This window comes from Alexandromys fortis, unplaced genomic scaffold (assembly GCF_014885135.2).
Source record: "Alexandromys fortis isolate MF-2015 unplaced genomic scaffold, M_Fortis_MF-2015_v1.1 scaffold_5, whole genome shotgun sequence".
In the NCBI taxonomy this organism is placed as follows: domain Eukaryota; kingdom Metazoa; phylum Chordata; class Mammalia; order Rodentia; family Cricetidae; genus Alexandromys; species Alexandromys fortis.
Window position 1 is genome coordinate 4,554,024 of NW_026067924.1, and position 18,967 is coordinate 4,572,990.

Genomic DNA, 18,967 nt, shown 5'->3' on the forward strand with positions numbered 1-18,967 from the left:
TTATTTTGCTTGGTCCTTAGAAAGATTACTTCCATAAGCTTCTTTGCAAGGAGCTAAATTGAAAGAACTAGATTCAGAAGGCCGTCTCTTCTTTAAAACAGTAAGTTCCAAACTAGTATTTTCAGGGGTTTTCTTACGACGTTAGTTAGTAAATAATCGTTGAAACCTATTTAATGGCACATTAAAATCAGTCACTAAATTTCCTTGTATGTAGAAGGCCTAATTAAGTCAAAACACAAAGATTTCCAAAGTCTGAAAGTTTATTGCCAGAACAGCAAACTTCATAAAGACACCTTTCTAAAGCACATAGAAAATGACAAGCCAAACAAACAGAAAACCTTGACTAACAAAAAAGCAAAGTTTGCTGCTGCTGTGGGCATAGTCAAAAGTAATACCAAACCGAACAAGTGCATGTAAGAGGATTCAGGTAATACAATCTATGCTCTTAAACTAAAGGAAACTTGGGCCTACAAGCTTTGGAGTGGGGAGTGAGCAGTCTTTTCCTCGTACAGAAAGATGACTATTTAGGTGGGAAGCACCAAAAAGGCACCAGCAGTCAGCTTCGCTTCTATCTCCAAGTGTAGAAACTGGACCTTATAGGCCAAAGAAAAGTTACAGAAAATTGATCAAAACACAGAAGAGAAGCAATAAATTCTAAATTCAATCTGTGCCATCCTTACAAGTGATTGCCGCTGCACATTCGCTTCAGGGAAGGATACTACATTAGCTGAGCCAAAAGCTGCAGAGCCCAACGAGCCTTTGCTACGGGAATTTTATTGCAGCTACCTTTTAAGCCTAGAACTTTCTACCGCTATACTGCAAGCACCAGGTTTTCTTTGTCATTTAAGATAAATTCGTACAAATGATTCTAAAGTATGGCCACCACTTCTGACCACTAGTGCCCAATGGAGCTACTGCTAAATGAATAGGAGTAGGAGTAGGAGGAATTCCCGGTAGCGTCGAAGCTTCCTCTCCGAGACCCGCTGCGGGAACCAGAGCGGGAGCCTGAGCGAGATCCGGACCGCGAACCAGAGCGGGAACCTGGGGCAGACATGTTATAAGGGCTGGGCAAGCCCTTGGAGGACACGGAGGCAGCTTCCAGAAGGCGCAACCCAGTGATATCTTCCACCATGGAGCGATTCATGGCATCCTTGTAGGAGATTTTTAACTTGGTTTTGGGGCAGGTGAGGATTTTGGCATAGCTGCTGATGTCCTGCAACCTCTGAGCTGCACGGCCATCGATGAAACCTTTCCGAATGGCTTCTTCGGTGCTGATCCTCCCATGCACTTCCGGGTCGACAAGGCCTCCAGTGAGGAACTGGAACTCCAGGAAGCGCTGGCCTGCCTCATAGGGGAGCCATTTTTCTTTCACTGCCTCGGCTGCAGACATCTTCTTCTTTCCCTTCACACCTTCAAAGCCAATGAAGGCTTTCTGGGCAGGCTTCAGCCTGGTGGCCATATCTTGGTCGATGAGACCCTGGGAGACCGCATCTTGAAGAGACAGCTTCTGACCCGTGGTCGGGTGGATGATGCCGCCAGTGCAGGCCTGAGCCTCCAGAAGCCTCTGACCAGTGATGCTATCCACAATGCCCCTCTCTATACCCTCTGTAATAGAGATCTTCTCCAGGTTTTCTGTGTCAAAGATGGCCGCGATGGGGCTTGACTCCTCCAGGGGGTCAGACAGAGAGCTGCTTCTGATGGTTAAATTTCTAACGCTGGACACGGTGGAGATCTTACTTACTGACTCATGGCGGGAGCTGCTAAAAACATCATCGTTGACACCGCCGCTGCTCAAGCCGCCGTTATTCCCAATGCCATTTTTCAAGGAGATCATATCAGCAAACTGCGTGAGGCTAAGGCTGCCGGATCGGTACTGATCGAAGAACTTCCTGTCAACGAGGCCTTTGTCAATAGCATCTTGAATGTCATACTGGCTGCCTGTCTTCCTGTCTACCAGGACCACCCTGGTGGAGCCATCTGATCCCGTGATGGTTATTTCTTCCCATTCACACTCCTGCTCACAGAGCTCTTTGAAGGTTTCGTAATCGATAAGGCCTTTCTTGTAGGCCTCCTGAACAGACATCTCCTTGTCGGTTTCTGGGTCAACGATGACCACTCGCCGCTTCCGGAGGGTGTTCTTTTGTGACGTCTGCACCTGCTTCTTCTTTTCTCTCAGAGGCAGAAGACAGAGCCCTGTCTCCTCGTCTTTGATGCATCTCTCCTTCAGCTGCAGATAGGTGAGGTTTTCTTCAGTGTTTGGATCAAAAAAGCCTTTGGTATCATCACTCGGGTCTGAGAGGATCTCACTCAGCTCCTCATTAAAATATCCCCTCTTATACGCCATGTCGACCGGCAAACGGTGGCTCTCCTTGGGATCGATGATACCGCCAGTGGCGATCTGTGCTTCCAGTAGGCGGATGCCGTGGCCCTTCTCGATGAGTTCTTTGTTCATCGCTTGGAACAAAGAGATGATGTTTCCGGTTTCAGGATCGTTGTACCCCGTGACGGCTCGCTCTGCAGACAGCAGCTTCTCTTTGAACTCAATGCCCACCAGACCTCTTTTGTAGGCTTCCTCCACGGGTAACCGCAAATTGCTGACGGGATCCACTATAAAACCAGTAGCTGCCTGGGCTTCGAGCAACTCCAGAGCGGTACCGGGTCGAACTAAGCCAATCTTCATAGCCTCGTAAATGCCAAGCTTCTGCTTAGTGGTCTCATTATATATGCCCGCAATGCAGCTTGAACCCTGGAGGAAGTCCTTAATTCTCTCACCAACCTCGTCGTAAGAAATCTGACCCGATTCCAGTTCATTTACAGTGGATGGTCTCAATATGCCGGAATTAACCAGCTCAGTGACGGTCACAGGTTGTCTGATTCCCTGGAAGGACATGCTTCTCCTCTGTACTGACAGGAGCAGCAGACCCGTGTGGGGTTCGATTCTGCACCGTTCCCTCAGCTGCATGTAGCTGACCTTCTTCTTGGTGACTGGATCCACAAAGTTTTTCTGACTATCCCGGGGATCATTCAGGGAGCGGTACAAATCTCTGTCAATCAGCCCACGGGCCAAGGCGACATCTTTTGGCAAAAAGACGCTGTTGACGGGGTCTACTACACCCCCTGAAGCAAGCTGGGCTTCCAGCAGGCGCATTCCGGTTTCTCTGTCAATCAAATTCTTCTTGATGGCTTCCGAAACAGAGACGGTCTTGCCTGAAAACGGGTCATCAAAGCCAGTGATGGCTTTCTCCGCTGTGTAGATCTGCTGCCGGTCGTCAAAGTCAATGAGATCGCGAGCTATGGCATTGTCTACGGTGAGCTTCTCATTCCGATGGGGATCGATGATACCACCCGTGGCTGCTTGGGCCTCAAGAAGCATGACCGTGGATTCCGGGGTGATGAATTTCTTTCTCTTGGCCTCCACCAAAGAGTATTTTTCCTTGGGAGAAGCGGAAGCACCAGCGATGGCCCCTGCGCCCCGGAGGAAAGGTTGGATCTCGGAAGCCACCTCCTCCACTGACTTCTTCCCCTTCAATAGCTTGTCCAGCGTGGCCTTGTCGATCAGCTGGCACTCATAGAGCTGCATGGCCGTCACCTTCTTCCTGAGCCCATCAAACACCAACTTAGAGGAATCCACAGTCCACTCATACTCTGTCTGGGTCTCCCGATGGGACCCATAAGGGCGCTGCCTGAGTTTGTCAATCTCCCTCTGGAGACGGCAGCGCTCAGTTTCCAGCTGGGACTGAGTCTCCCTGGTAGAATCCTCCAGCTTCCGCCTGCACCTCTCTTCAATCCTCTTGATCTCCGCTTGGAGCCTCTCGATCTCACTTCTGAGGCTGTTCTTCTCTCTCTCGCTCTTCTCTCTTTCTGACTCTATCTTCCTAATGGCCTCCTCCTTGCGGGAATACTGCGTTTTCCACTGGTTCAGGTCGTTCTGGATCTGCTGCTTCTCACTCTCCAAGCGTTGCTTCACCCTGCTTTCTGCCTCCAGCGTTGCTTTGGCACGGTTCAGCTCGTCCTCCAGCCTCTGCAGCCTTGCCTTGTCTTGCTCCAGGACCTTGATTTTCACCAGCAGGCTCTCTCTCTCCTGAACCACTTGAGTGCACTGACTCTTTGACTCCTGAATCCTATTAGATGCCTAGAATTTAAAAAGAAAGAAATGGAAAAAAAATATTGTTTAGACGCTAACATCTGATCATTGTAATTTAACCTCTCTTCATATATATACGTATATATAAAACATAGTCTCATTTTTCCTGTCTGTATTTTCCCTGCATACTGTTAATTTGTTACCTTACACAGTTCTGGAAAAAAAATATGAAAATGTAGATTGCCACTTTGGTAAATGGCTTCATACTTACTGTTTTGTGTTCCTTTTCCATAGACAGAACTAGAAGTTGTAGGCCTGCCTTACTTCTAACAGTAATTATAGTTTGAAAAGGGGGGGGGGCAATAATTTTCTTCCAAGTTAGCATCCCTGCTGTACCTACATCTCAGCTGGTATATTATACTGACACATTTAATAAAGCAATACAAATTTACAAATACACACACAACACCCCGCCCCACACAAATATTGTCCACAGAGGTCAAATATATTAGAGGTTATTTTAAAATTAGAACCTGTTATAGGAAGAGAAGTCAAAAAGAAAGAAATGTTAGGCTCCTAATCAAAAGACAACAGGATAATGCATGCAGAAAAGTCATCTAAGCAAGGTGGAGATTTAAAATTGTGTAAGAATTAATAAATTTCACTGAGAAAAAAAATTGAATTAAAGATGTACATACAGACCATGAAATAAGAACCACCTCCTATTTTAGTATGTTAAAATTTTGATGTTGGGAATTGAACCCAGGACCTTGTGCATGCCAAGTGCATGATCTACCTACCACTCAGTGAGAGCCCCGGCCAAGAGCAACCCTCTAGAAGGAGAGTGGGACATTCATGGGAATATCTTAGATGTTTTTCTCATGCTAAAGCTTTTGAAGTAGGACCAAGCACAGGCTTCCAATGGACTGGCATTGAACACAGCGACAGAGCAGAAGGGCACACGGCATTAGAATTATTTTAAAGCCATAGTATAGATCTAACAAGTAGTAAGTGCGTGAACAGGAAAAAGGAAAAAATTATATATTCTAATAGCAGCAAGAGAATAGGTCAGATTAGAGCTGGCGTCAGTATTTGAGAAGCAGTGAAGCTTTGATCAAATATTTGTGAATACCTCTAAAGCCTGCTTTTGGAATTTCTCAATTTCCTGTCTCAAATTTTCCCTCTCTCTCTGTAAATCATTAATGAGCCCCTGCAGTTCCAGGGTTCGGTTGTTGCTGATCTGCAGCTGGCTCCTTAGCTCCGAGATGGTTGCGTTTTTATCGCTGTCTGCTTCGCTGCGGCCTCTCCGCAGGTCGTCGTACTCCAGCCTCAAGTTGCGCAGCTCCTCCTCCAGCATCAAGTGCTCCTTGGTCAGGTTCTCGGTGAGAGACTGTAACCTCTCGATCTCTATTTTACTCTCGTTGAGGCTTCTGCTTTTGTCTTCTATGGCCTTCTGGAAATGCTCGTTCCTCAAGTGAGCCTGCTTGACATTCTCCTGTTCCTGCGCCAACTGCCGCCTGAGGGCCTCCACATCCAAGGAGAGCCTCCTCAGCTCCTCCTGGGTTCTCTGCTTCTCCCTGAGGTGGCCATCCAGCACATCCCTCTGCTGTCTGAGATCGTCCTCGCTCCTTTTCTTGACAATGGACGCCTGCTCCAGTTGCTGGGTCAGGCTGGTGATTTTAATGGCTTGCTCTTTCAAAGACCTCCTCATGCCTTCCAGCTCCTCCTCCAGCATCTTCCTCTTGGAGGAATCATCAGAGGCTGTTCTTTTCAGCCTGTTCAGCTCCTCTTCCACCTTCTGCTTCTGCAACTGCAGATCCTTCAGGGAGCTCTGGAACCTCGTGATGTCCTGATCCTTCACGGTCCTCTCCTGGGAAACCCTTTCATAGTCAATTCTCAGGCGCGTCAGTTCCTGCTCCGTCCCCTTCAGTTTGCTCATGGCCTCGGCTGCGCTGCTGTTGGCTTTCTGCAGATCATACTGGACTCTCTGTAACTTGGAGTTTTCGTCCTCCAGACATTTCCTCTCATTGGTCTCTTTTTCTACCAGTTGTTTGAGCCTTTCGATCTCCTTGTTTTTATCCTGGATGGTCTTGGCAGCATCATCTAGGGACTGCTTGTATCTCATGCTCTCTTCAGTTCGCATCTGTGTGACCTGTCGTAGCTCCATCTCCAGCTGCTGTTTCCTCTGAGACATCTCTGAGCCAGTGGCCTTTTGCTGCTGGACATTTTCTTCGACCCTCCTGAGATTCTCGGTGGTCTGGGCTAGTGTGTTCTTCAGCCTCTTGACCTCCTCGGACAAGCTCCTGTTTTCTCTGGTGAGGTTGTCTATCTGAGCTCGGTAGCCACTGGTGTCCTCTTCCTTTTGCATGGTCAGCTGGTGGATGGTGGTCTTGGTGATGTTGATCTCCGTCTCAAACTGGTTTTTTAAGCTAATGATCTCCTCATCGTAACTGTTTCTTACCTTACTCAGTTCATTTTCGTATTCCCAGCGGCGCTTGGCCTCATCCTGAAACTCGGCTTTGAGCCTTTCGATCTCTTTATTTTTGTCCTGAATCGTCTTAGCAGCCTCCTCCAGGGACTGCTTGTGCCTGGCATTGTCCTCCGAGCGCTGCTGGATGACCTGCTTCAGTTCGATCTCCAGGTGTTGTTTCTTTTGCATGATTTCGGAGCCACAGGCTTTCTGCTGAAGGGCGTTTTCCTCGGCCCGCCTCCGCTGCTCTGTGGCCTGCAAGATGCTGTCGTTGAGCCTGACAATCTCATCCTTGAGATCTCGGTTCTCCCGGGTGACTCTGTCAAGCTGGTTTCTGAGATTCTTGGAATCGTCTTCCTTCTGCATCGAGATCTCCTTGATGGTGGTCTTCGTAATGTTAATCTCTGTTTCATACTTGTTCCTCAAATTACTCATCTCCTCATTATAGTGGTTTCTTACCTTTGCCAGCTCATTTTCGTATTCTCTCTTCCGGGCGCCCTCCTCCTGCAGCAGAACCCTCAACCTCTCTATCTCGTACTCCTTCTCCTTGATGGCTTTCTCAGACTCCAGCTTCTGCCAGCCAAGGTTCTCCTTCTCACATTGCCTTGCCTTCTGCAACTGGTCATAGTCATTCTTCTGTTGGTCAAATCTGTCTTCCACGGTCTTTCTCCTGCGCTTCTCATCTTCGATCTCGTACGTCAGCCGGGTGATCTTCTCATTGAGCTCTTTGATTTGGCCGTAGCACTTGTCTAGGTTTTGCTTGGCTGATTTCCCATCCAGCTCAGCTTGTCTCTTCAGCTCCTCCAGGCTCACAAGCTTTGCTTTGAACTGGGAACACTCTGCCTGGTATTTCTGCAGGTTCTGATCCAGGAACTTATTCTTATTGCAGTTTTCAGAGTTGGCATCTCGGGCCAGTCTTAGCTCCTCTTCCAAAACTTCAATCTTGGTGTTTTTCAGCTGTGGATATGAAATTAGAAATCATATTGAAAAGAAAGCACTTTGTACCACAAGGAAGAAACAGCACTTTTCCTCTTCAGACCGATGTGTATTTTATTTACACACACACGATATAAGATGAAAGTCACCAGAAAAAAATTCAAAGACCCTCCGTGCCTATCGTAATCTTCCATCAGCTACTCATCTGATCTTAGGGAATGACATACCAACTTTGAACTCCAGTCTCCTCCGTTTTTTAAATGAAGTTGTTTCCCCCACGATCAAAAGCTTACGATTAACTGTGCATGGTGGCACATCCTATAATCCTGCACTTCTGAGGCAGGAGGATTGTGACTTTGAGGCCAGCCTACTTTTGTTTTTTGTCTCAGAAACAAAATCCAAAAGCTTATGACTTGATACATCCATGTACCTTTTATTCAAAAGATACAGAGCAAATATCCATGTGAACTCAATTCCTCTCTCAAAAAGGGAGAATAAATTGAGTAATTACTTGATATTAAAGATTAAAAGCCACCTAATCCACGGTGAGCTTCTCTAAAATTTTACATAAATAAAGCAAATTCCTCAGCTAAGCACTGAATGAAAACATGGTGTGGGCAAAAGTACTGTAATCACAATTTGGCAAAAACTACCTAAGTTAACTTGGAACAGCCACACAAGAGCACAGCACTGAGCCCAGACTCAAACTGTGTGATACCAATGTTTGGAGGAAATGCAGCTTGACAAAACCATGTTATAATGAAGCAGAAATAATAAGGTCCTATGCTGTTTCTTTCTTTCTTTAAAAACAACAAAACTCCAAGAAAATGAGTTACCTTCAGATCCTCCAAACTCTTCAGCATCTCGCTTAAGAACCTATAGTAGTCTCCAGATCTTGTCAGCAGTTCTATGTACCGTGCATGAATATCTGCAGCCTTGGGGAAAAGAGATAAAATATATATATATAGATAGATAGATAGATATAGATATATAGATATTTATGTATACTGCAGTTTTAAAAAGTTCTGTGCAAAGTGATTAATGATCGTTCTCTTAAAATAATAAAACAGTAGCATTATAGTATGAAGAGTGAATTCCCTTCGGTCAGTTGTGCTGGATCCAGAATCTAGAACTATAGCCACACAAAGGACCAGAGAGTTTCATCCTCACCATTCCAGGCATTCCCCCCAGCCCACAGCGGACATTCTCTGACATCTCTGGGGAAAGCTGTCATTTAGAAGTATACTACATAACTTCCACTTCTTATTAGGAGTCTACCTTATCCCAAACACAGCAAGTCAAGTTCAATATATACACGACACATGTGGACACCGGGATCATTTCCTAAACTGTGTCATGTGTAGATGGCTCTCAGGAGAGGGAGCTCAGAACTGCTAATAAGCCTTGAATTTCAGTGGATCCTCTATACCAGGCATGTATTCAGGCATGGTAGGGAAGCTGGGCAGGAATCAGGGAAAAGACAGGCAGGAGGGACAACAGACACGAAGGGATAAGCAACGACTTTTGATGGCAGACATTAAGAGCTACGTAATGACTTATATACCTCTTGAAGAATCACCCCAGATGGGGACTGAACCATGGTCCTCTTGATAGGTATGTTCAGTAGAGTTTCCAGGCCGGAGGTGTATGATGCCAGCTGGAGTTCATAATCCTGCAGAATAATAAAGTTTAAGAAGGGCATCTTTATTTTGGTGGGTATTCAAACCCAGGATCTTGTGTGCCAAGCAAATACGACCACTAAGCTATACCCCGGCCCTTTATCTTTGTTTTTGCTTTTGAGACCAAGTCTCACTCTGTATCAGAATGGCCTGGAACTCATTGCCTTGTTCAGGCTGGCTTGAATTCACAGCAATACTCCTGCCTCAGCCTCCCGAGTGCTAGGGCTGCATATGTGATCCATCACATCTAGCTCAAAAAAGTCTTAGGAGACCTAAAAAGTCTAACAGTTTATAATTCCGCAGATCTATATCACAAATTATTTCTTAAGATTACCTACAAAGGCCATTGGCAACAATCAGTTAATATTGTTATTAAATGAAATGCTCATTTTTGCATAGAGCGCCAGCCCAACGGATAAAGACTTGCCCTTTGCACAGGGATATTTCCAAAGTGCAGTGATTCAAGTAAACAAGACCCAAACTTTGTCGGAAGTGTGGGCCTTGAATGGTTGAGCTATCTCTCCAGCCTGAATTCAAGTAAATGAATAACAAACTTTCACAGGTTTTTCAGGTCAGAATATATACGATTACCACCTTTAAGAAGTTTATAATCTTTAAAGCAAAAAACAAATGAAGCAATTAATAATATTCTTGATGAATAACAACAACCTTTCAATTTTTGAAAGATTTACTTTGAGGTTATACATGTGGAGGTCAGAGGACAACTTGTAAAAAGCCAGTTTTCTCCTAACACATGAATTCTGGGGATCAAACTCAGGTTGCAGACTTGGTGGCAAGCACCTTCCTCTAAATGAGCCATCCTGCCAGCCAGCACCAACCACTCTTTCTTCGATTCTTTGGTAGTTTCATACATGAATACAGTGAATTCCAATTCTATACCCTCCCCCACTGTACCAGCATTCTTAATGAAACCAATATACCTTAATTGAGTTTGCGCAAAGTTCAGCAATTTTACTGACTTCTTCTGATTTATCTCGTTTGCCAGATATCTCACCGTGCAGGTTCTATACAGAGAATGAGACACGTGCAGATGTTAAAGCAGACAAATGCAAGCGTTATTTCACTTTTACAGCGGTTATTTTTTTCTTTCTGTTTACTGCTCTGGGGACTCACATTCAGTAATGGCTTGAGAGAAGAACTTTTCTCCATTCAGAAAGGAGAAGAAAGCCCTGCGATCTATTACTTACAAGGGGATACTTTCAACCAGCACAACTTCACACGCCTATCACGTCTTTTTTACTTTTTCTTTTCTTTTTTGAGATAGATCAAGGGTGGCCTTGAACTCAGGGACCTCCTATCTCAATTCCCAAGCCCTGGGACTACAGGCATTCATGACATCAGCTCAACTCCAACAGTTCTTCACCTTGACATGAAAACAACCTCCGTTGTTACTATTTTCCAGTTGTATTTCTTCCTAAACATCCCAGTGGCTTCTCCTCTGTGCACGCTTTAAACATTTACAAGGTAGATTCATAATATGAAATATTTATCATTTCAAACCAGGCACAAAGACAGTTTAAAACCAACTAGTCTCCACAGAGAGCTTGGGAATGACATGTGTGTTTATACCTTCTGCTCATTCAAAAACCGCATGACTGTGTTGGAATCTCCAAACTTCATGGACTCCAAAGAGTCCTGGCGGCGCTTGGCGTCATAGAGCCACTTGCAGAAGCTCTGGTAGTTATCGCGGTAATTCCTCAGTTGTTTGATCTGCTTCTCCAGGTCCCACAGTCTGGGGAAAACGGACAAAATGATTGAGACTCTCTTATTAGCTTCTAAAATTCTTCTTAAGAAACCGAAAACATGCAAACACAACAACTTCAACGGGAATATTCATCATCGCATGTTTCATCCTATCCCTAATCTAAAGCCGCAAATGTCCATCAACTGTGGTACCATTCCAAACAAAGGGATAGTTCCGAGCCATAAAAAGAGATGAAGAACTGGGTGTGGGAGCACTTGGGTAGAGGCAGGAAGATCAAGAGTATAAGGCCAATCTTGGCTACATAGGGCATGGGAAGTCAGCCAGTGTTATACAAGGCCTGTCTTACCACCTCCCCTACAAAAAACTAAAAAAAAAAAAAAAAAAAGACCAAGTTCAACTTGTGGAAAGTTAATACCATTTTTTAAAGACAGATGAGAAGAAAGGACTCAAGTGAATCCGAGTACTCAAGAGGCTAAGACAGGAGGATCGCAAGTTCCAAACCAGCCTAAGCTACATAGCATGGACCTATTTCAAAACCCCTAGGGCTTGGGGAGTAGGTCAGAGGTAGTGCACTTGTCTAGAAGGGGCAAGGCCATGGTTTCAATCCCTACTACCAAAGACATAAGCAGATAAGAGGAAATGAACTAGGTGCACAGAACATGCCACAGTAGACATGAAGCGTGGAAGCGACTCACAAAAGTCTACACGCTGAATGAGGACACTGCACAAAACCAGGGACAGAGAGCAGGCTGGCCAAGCAAAGGCTCTGCTTTTGGACAACGGTGGTTTCTAGTGGCATTTGAACCAGCGAATGGGAAGGCCAGGGGCAAGGATGCTGACACACCTGAAGTCTATCTGTTTGTCTATCTTCTGCCAGCGGTCCGTCAGCTGCATCACTTTCTCGCTGAATTTGCCCAGGTCCAGGTCGTAGAGTGGATACTGCTGCGAGGACTGAGCATGGATCTGCTGGGCCTTCTGCAGCTCTGTCTTCATGGTGGCCAGCAGCGACTTCTTCAAGTTCAAGTCACTTTTTATTTTCTGCAAATTAAAGGGGGGGGGGGGAGTTCATACAAGTGAATCTCTTCCTCCATTGCGTGCCACCCCCAAGCCACTGTTTATTTTGTTTACCTGTTTATCTGTTTCTGGTGCTGAGGCAAATAGCATCCTACGACTCACCACAGAGCTGCATACTGGCTCATATCACTAACTGTGAAAGAGGAAGGCCTACGGGTACAGCCCGGCCTTGGAGCAGGAACTTCACAGCCACAAGGCTCTGGGCTTGATCCTCAATATCTCAAAGACAGTAATCCCTCTGCCTCTGCCTCCCAAGTACTGGGATTACAGGCATGAACAACCACATTTGACGGAGAGGTCCCAAAGGGAAGAAGTCATTCTAACTCTGCACTCTCTCACCGATTCCCGCCATAAACCACTTCTATACCCGTCCACTGACAACAGAGCTCCCTGTCAGCGACCGACATCAGCCACATGTGGCCAACAAAAGCAAGAAAGTTTCGAACCCCATAGTCCTAGGTGCACATATGGATAAAGCATGGGCTGTGGGTGCGTCAGGTGTGGCACACCTGTAATCCCAGTGCCGGGAGGAAGAGGCAAGAGGATCAGGAGTTCTAGGCCAGCCTCTGCTACGCACACTGGTGCTTTTGAGACCAGTGTGACATTCATGGGGTGATTTCTTTAAAAAGGAACAAAAGGTGTGGATTTAGCCTGTAGTAATATGTCATCACCAACTCACCAATTCTAGCAAACAGACCACACAAATACATGATGCTGACCCTAAAAGGAACCAGACCCAGGGTATATGGGCTCTATCCTGTTCATTTTCCTATAAGCCTATAATTATTCAAAAAGTGTATTTTCAAAGAGTGAACTAAAATAAAACATTCATGAAAACGGAGTGAGGTTTTGCTGCCGAGGGCCAAGTCCCCGTCACTTCCTGGAGGCCAGGCCACAGCTGCGACCCCTTGCGTCACCTTCAGTCCACAGCGGTAAGCCTCCACTTTATCCAGGTCCAGACAGACAGTTTCCTCCTCCGTCAGCCTCGCTTCGTAGACCTTCAGCATGTCTTCTGTTTGCAGGACGGCCTGGAGAAGAGCTCTCACGGAGCACAGGCTGGAAAGAGCAAGAGAGGCGGATAAAGTTCCCAGTGACATCATGGGGGATGATTATCGGCTCTCATCACTGTTCAGGAGACAGGATGACGCTAATACACCGGGGGTCTATAAGGCACAAGCTCCAAAAAGCGCCAAGCACATACAACAAATGAAGTCAGGCACGAATGAAGCCTAACGGGGCTGGGTTGGGGATGTGGCTCAGTGAGAGAGTAGTCACACCGGATCCTATCCCACTCCCACCCACACCAACAGGGAAGGCAGAAGAAAACTTGAAAACACAAACTATTCTTGAGGGATATTAGCCGTGCTCACCTGTTTAAGTAGCCATCTGTGACACCGTTGATATTTTCCAGCTTCTGGAACAGTCCGAATATCTCGTTCTGCAAATAGCAGTATTTTTCAGACCCTCGGAAGTTGGCGAGCATGTCTTTCAGCTGATTGAGAACCTCGGCGATGGCTTGTGAGTCATTCTGTACGCTCTGTCGGAAAAGAAGGGAAGCGCATCTCACTAGCTGTGCGATTGTTTTAAACTCATTTTCGTCACGCGCCTTTAAGGTCTGCAGCATACTATTCTGCTCTGCACACGTATATGCATATGTGTGCATACGTGTACCATATATACATATGATAATAAGCATATATTATATATGCAAGTCACGTGTCAGGTGCCTGACAGGTAAGAGCACCCAAAGTCTAATCCCTCAGCAACACTCAATGAGTATGTTATCACCCACAGTCCCCAGCTGCATGCCAGATCTCGGACTTACCTTACTGCAAGTGTGCAGCCTCAGACCTACATCTCCTCACTCCCTCCATGGCCCCAACCCTGGTCATCGCTATCCATCTGTTTCTCTATGTTTGACTCCTTTTTAAACTGCACATGTACGTGAGACCACAAACTGTTTGTCTTTCTGCACTTGGTCCATAACACTCAGCATAGCATCCCTCAGGGCCACACAATTCTCAGTTTTTCTTTCTTCTTTAAAACTGAGATTTTAAAACTAATATTCCATGTTGGGCTGGAGAAATGACTCAGGGGTTAGGAGCCTGCACGGCTCTTGCAGAAGACCTGAGTTAGGGGTCCCAGAACATACCTGGGGCAGCACACAACTGTATACAACTTCAGCTCTAGAGGATCTGACACCCTTTTCCGTGGGTACCCATAGTCATGTGCCCATGTCTCTCTGATCTTGCCATAATTTAGAATAAACACATATTCCATAATGTAGCAATACCACAAGTTTAACAACCTGCATACACACACACACTGCACTGTAATTGTGTGATTTTTTGGGGGGTGGGGGCTGTGTTTCTCTGTGTATAGCCCTGTCTGTCCTAGAACTTACTTTGTAGACCAGGCTGACCTCGAACTCACAGAGATCTGCCTGCCTCTGCCTCCCAAGTGCTGGGATTAAAGGCATGTGCCACCACCACCCAGCAGTGATTCTTAAGATTAGCTTTTAATCTTAAAAACATCTCTAGTGTAGCAATGGAAAGCAAATAAACTTGCCTGTAAACATGTAAGCCATGGGGTTTTTCCTCATTTACAGATAAGCATGAGGCCCCGTGGACTCAGGAGACTGACGTGAACAGATCCTACCTTGAGCTCGTTGATTTTCACTGTGATGTGATGTGTGGAGCCTTGGTCTGTGAGCAGGAGATTTTTAAGTGTCATCCTGCCCTCGCAATGCTCCATCTGCCTGCGGACCTTCTGCAGCTCCATCAGCAGCCATGTCTCCTGCTTGTCGTTCTCTCTGTTGGTTTCAATTACTTTATTGTGGTTGACATCTTGGCAGGAGCCCACATGGGTGATTTCTGTCTTGGTGACTGTAAAAAACAGATTAGGACCATAAATACAACAGGCTGCCCAGCTGGCAAGGTGCTAGGCACCTCAGCTGTATAAAAATATACTACTCCCCGTGACTTAATTCTAGAACTCTGGCTTACAAAGTATTTTCTATATCTGCTATGTAAAAGATAAGGCTTATTATCCGCCACGTATTAATTGCTGGAAGACTGGGCCCTAATAAAGGGAAGCCTTTGAGAGGTGGATCTCGTAGAAGATGATCAGATTATGAGGGTACCACACGCAGCAAGGATGAATGCCTATCTCCTGGGTGTTGGTTAAGTTATGGCACTGACTAGTCCTCAACAGAAACAATTGTTCTAAAGGTGCTCCAGGCTTTCAGTCCTTTCTGCACGTTACTGTTCCCCTTCTACTTCTCTGTTGAATTATGACAGAGCCCCAGGCTCTATACCGTCCCCCAGCCTTCAGAGTAATGAACTAACAAACTTCTTTTCTTTACAAACCATCCAACCTTAGGTGTTTTGTTCTATCAACACAGAGCATCCTAAGCATCTTTCTGAGAAACAGCTTGACACAACGCCACGTATGTGACTGATAGAAAGAGAAAAAGGCGGTTCAGGCTGACCTGTCTGGTGCTGGGGGTGGCCAGGAAGCTGAATGACCAGGGTCTGATAATGCTTCTGAGCATCAGTGAACTGAGACTGCATCCTCCGCTTGTCATCGTCCCCAAACATCTCCGAGCCTTGGCTGTTTTTGATGAAATCTTGGTAATGGAGCTCGAGGTCTTCGATGGTCTTCATGTAATCCTCCTGTCTCATGGTTTTCAGCTGGAGGTGTATAAGGCACGGTGAGTTGAGAAGGTATGAATGTTCTCATATCCCCAGGCAAGAAGAGGGCAAGACAGAGGGGGCAAGGCAGCACTCATCACAGGCCAACTAGGATGGAAAAGGGTTTGCGGCTTCTTCCCTGTGGCTAAGGGGCACAGCAGTAGCTTGCCAGTGGCTTTTCCTTCGCAGGATATTTTTCTTCAAACAAAATATTGTACAGAAACTCAAATGCAAATAAAGCTCAATGAAGCACCGCCATTCCATGAATAGAAAGGGGCTCGAGGGCCCTAAAGCTTCCTAACCTGTTTCTTTCTCGCTTCTCATTTCACTAAGGGACTCCTCGACCCAGTGCTCTGCCAACCATACCTTAAGAACCTCTGCCTTAGAGAAATGCTTTTGGGAATCTTCTAAGAATCACCCTGACTTCCCCTCTCTGCAATGTTTCAGTGGGTAGGTATCGTTGCTGGGTCCTAATGGACCTCATTCCCATCATCTTTAGGGAGCTAGGGACCCACACTGTCTTTTTCCATAGGTATTTGTGGCTTTTCAGGTCGCTACAGTGAGTGCTTCTGTTCCTCTCATAACCAGTCATGTGCCAGTTCCTTCCTATTTTGGGGCACTAGCAGAAGCACCCGAGGCTTCACGCGTGCTAAGCAAGCTTTCTACCCCTGAGCCCCACTCCACTCTGTACGGCACTGAGCAGACCAGTCCTGCGGAAGACCAAGAGGCCTCCTGTCCAACGAATCGCCAAGCAGTGAGGGGCCCTCTAGGCCGCCCCGGGGACGCACCTTGGCAATCGTCATAGCCCGGATCTTCTCGATGTCAATCATGCAGTAGTGCCAGGACACCAGGCTCTTCATGTTGATGTAGAGCTGGTTCCACAGGGCCAGGATGGCTTCATAGTACTGCTCGATCCTGGAAGGCAGAAAAGGAAAAAAACTCCAGCCCAAACTGCCCGGAAATCTAAACCAAACCTTAGGAAGCGATCGTGCGATTGTTAAGCTGTCAACACTTCAAGAGATACAGACTAACCTACTGCCCAGAAGTAAATTCTCAGCGTTATCTATAGTCTGTATCTATAGTCTGTATATGACTATATGGATCATTTAAGTCATTCTGGTTGAGACAGGCTATCTCATTTTTTGGTGGTATTGACTGCTGGCAGGGTTTTGATTGGCAAGTGGCTCAAATGCTGACCACCCCTGAACTTGACAGGAGAAGGACGGACGGCATTACCCAACACTCCCCACTCTGTGTAAAGGCTCAAGATTTCCCAGCTAAAACATGTGAAAGAATCTGCTGTGGACAGTCTATAAAATGCAGTGTTCCACCTGCTGGTGAACAAATCCTGACCTGAGGGGCGTAACTATACACGAAACAGCTGATTTGCTAGAAAAGGGAGGAACTTGAAACAGCAGCTTCAAAGGGTGTGGCAAGTGTCACTCATGCCTGCTCCGGCTCTCCTAAATGGTCAGACGTTCTCTTAGATCCGTAATAAAAGCTTCAACATAACTTACAAGACACAGTAAAGGCGACTCCGTTAAGTTCCCTTTCTGGGGGACGATGACAGTAAGCAGGCAGGGCTTTAAGCATCTCGTTCGGGCACAAGCACACCACTCCCCCCTCCCCGCCCCCACCGTTTAGTGCCACAGCTGCTAGGGACTTCAGAACTTACTTGCAAGAAAGGTCCACGGCCAGTGGGTTTGGAGGAGGGATGATCAGGCCCACGGAAGGAACGAGCATGTCGACGCCTCCGGGCCCCGTCACATACCACTTGCTGCGCTCATTGTTGTCCTTCAGGATACATTCATCCCCTTTGTGGACGATTTTCTGCCAGGCAAAGAAACAGGGATGAAAAGGAAGCCACGGATACCGCGGACACTCCCACGCTTGCTTTCCGCCATCGGGATCCTCCCTAGCAGGATCTGTGTAAATAATACACGTGAGCCGAAGGGGCCTCAAAAAAGTTAGCTACATCCTAAGTGAGTCAGAGAAGGAAACTCTTCGAAGGTCGCCCAGGAACGTGAGAGAACCTCTTCCACAAGGCAAACCCTCATCATATCTTCTTCCTGTTTTGAGTTCATGCTTTTTATATTAGACTTTAATATCGGGGGGGGGGGGTCACTCATCTCACTCACTTGCCCTTAAATTTTAAGAATAAAAACACCCTGGCATTAGTCTGTTAAAGAATCAACCTTCTAAATGAACGTCTGCTGGGCCTGGTGGCTCAGGCCTGTAGCCCCATCTACTCATGAGGCAGAGGCAGGAGGGGTACAAATTCAAAGACTGCCTGAGATATGAGCGAGATTAAGGATAGTCTGGTCCATTTAGCAAGATCATGTTTCAAAATAGTAGATACAAAAAGACCTGGACATATGTGACTGCCTCCATGTGTGGGGCCCTAGGCTTAATGGCCAATACAATAAATAAATAAATAAATTCAATTAACTAATTCTAGCTTTTTTTTTTTTTTTTTTTTTTTTTTTTGAGGCAGGATCTCACTGTGTGGCCTGGACTGGCCTGAAACTCATTATGCAGATCAGGATGACCCTGAATACACAGAGATCCTCCTGTTTCTGCCTCCAGCATGCCGGGATTAAAGGCATACAGCCCCACACCCAGCCCTATATGACTTCTTAAAATAGGGGCTAAAGGTACAGCTCAGTGGGTGACAAGGTGTTTGTGTAACTCTGATTCCAAGCACCACAGAAGAGAAAAAAACAAAATAAAAAACTAACCTACATATTAAGGCAACTATATAAACTGGTAAAACATAAGAAACTATATTTTTTTCACCCCATATTTCGATCTGATCTTTTTTTTTCTCCTTTCCTTTCCTTTTCTTTTCTTTTCTTTTCTTTTCTTTTCTTTCCTTGTGTGTGTGTGTGGGTGGGTGGGTGTGTGTGTGTGTGTGTGTGTGTGTGGAGGTGGGGGTAATTGCTTGAAACAAGGTCTCTCTCTGTACCCTGGTCTGGCTTCCAATCTGAGGGAATTCTGTTCCAGCTTCCCAAATGCTGGGGTGACAGGTGTATACCACCATGACCAGTCCAACTTACTTCTTTCTCACTACACAAGTTCTTGAACATTCCACAGGGAAGACCAGACTCCTGTTTAATAAAGCTCACCTAACCAGGTAATCACATCTCGTTTCTTAGACCCCTCCTATTCTTATTGTAAGAAAGCAGAACGGTGGGAGTCACACAGACAAGAACAGAGACTAGCCTCTCTCTCTGTAAGCCTGTGCTTCTCACGGAGCCTACGGGACTGGCGTGGTTGAGAACTGTCAAGAACTTGCAGGAGCAATGA

The 18,967-nt window shown here is 46.1% G+C and overlaps 1 protein-coding gene across 2 annotated transcripts in view; it reads right to left on the bottom strand.

Annotated features, from left to right (window-relative positions):
• Positions 1 to 242: 242 nt before the first annotated feature.
• Dsp (desmoplakin) overlaps positions 243 to 18,967 on the bottom strand; it is a 47,448-nt gene continuing 28,723 nt past the window's right edge. The window contains exons 12-24 of one of the 2 annotated variants that reach the window (XM_050142225.1): positions 17,337 to 17,491; positions 16,450 to 16,576; positions 15,460 to 15,661; positions 14,628 to 14,854; positions 13,340 to 13,506; positions 12,887 to 13,025; positions 11,740 to 11,933; positions 10,760 to 10,922; positions 10,111 to 10,194; positions 9,055 to 9,162; positions 8,327 to 8,425; positions 5,217 to 7,511; positions 243 to 4,132 (exon numbers count right to left, since the gene is read on the bottom strand). In XM_050142225.1, the coding sequence (XP_049998182.1) occupies positions 896 to 4,132; positions 5,217 to 7,511; positions 8,327 to 8,425; positions 9,055 to 9,162; positions 10,111 to 10,194; positions 10,760 to 10,922; positions 11,740 to 11,933; positions 12,887 to 13,025; positions 13,340 to 13,506; positions 14,628 to 14,854; positions 15,460 to 15,661; positions 16,450 to 16,576; positions 17,337 to 17,491 (7,197 nt within the window). In that variant the 3' untranslated portion in view covers positions 243 to 895. The remainder of the gene's footprint in view (positions 4,133 to 5,216; positions 7,512 to 8,326; positions 8,426 to 9,054; positions 9,163 to 10,110; positions 10,195 to 10,759; positions 10,923 to 11,739; positions 11,934 to 12,886; positions 13,026 to 13,339; positions 13,507 to 14,627; positions 14,855 to 15,459; positions 15,662 to 16,449; positions 16,577 to 17,336; positions 17,492 to 18,967) is intronic. The other variant, XM_050142226.1, reaches the window with a different exon arrangement.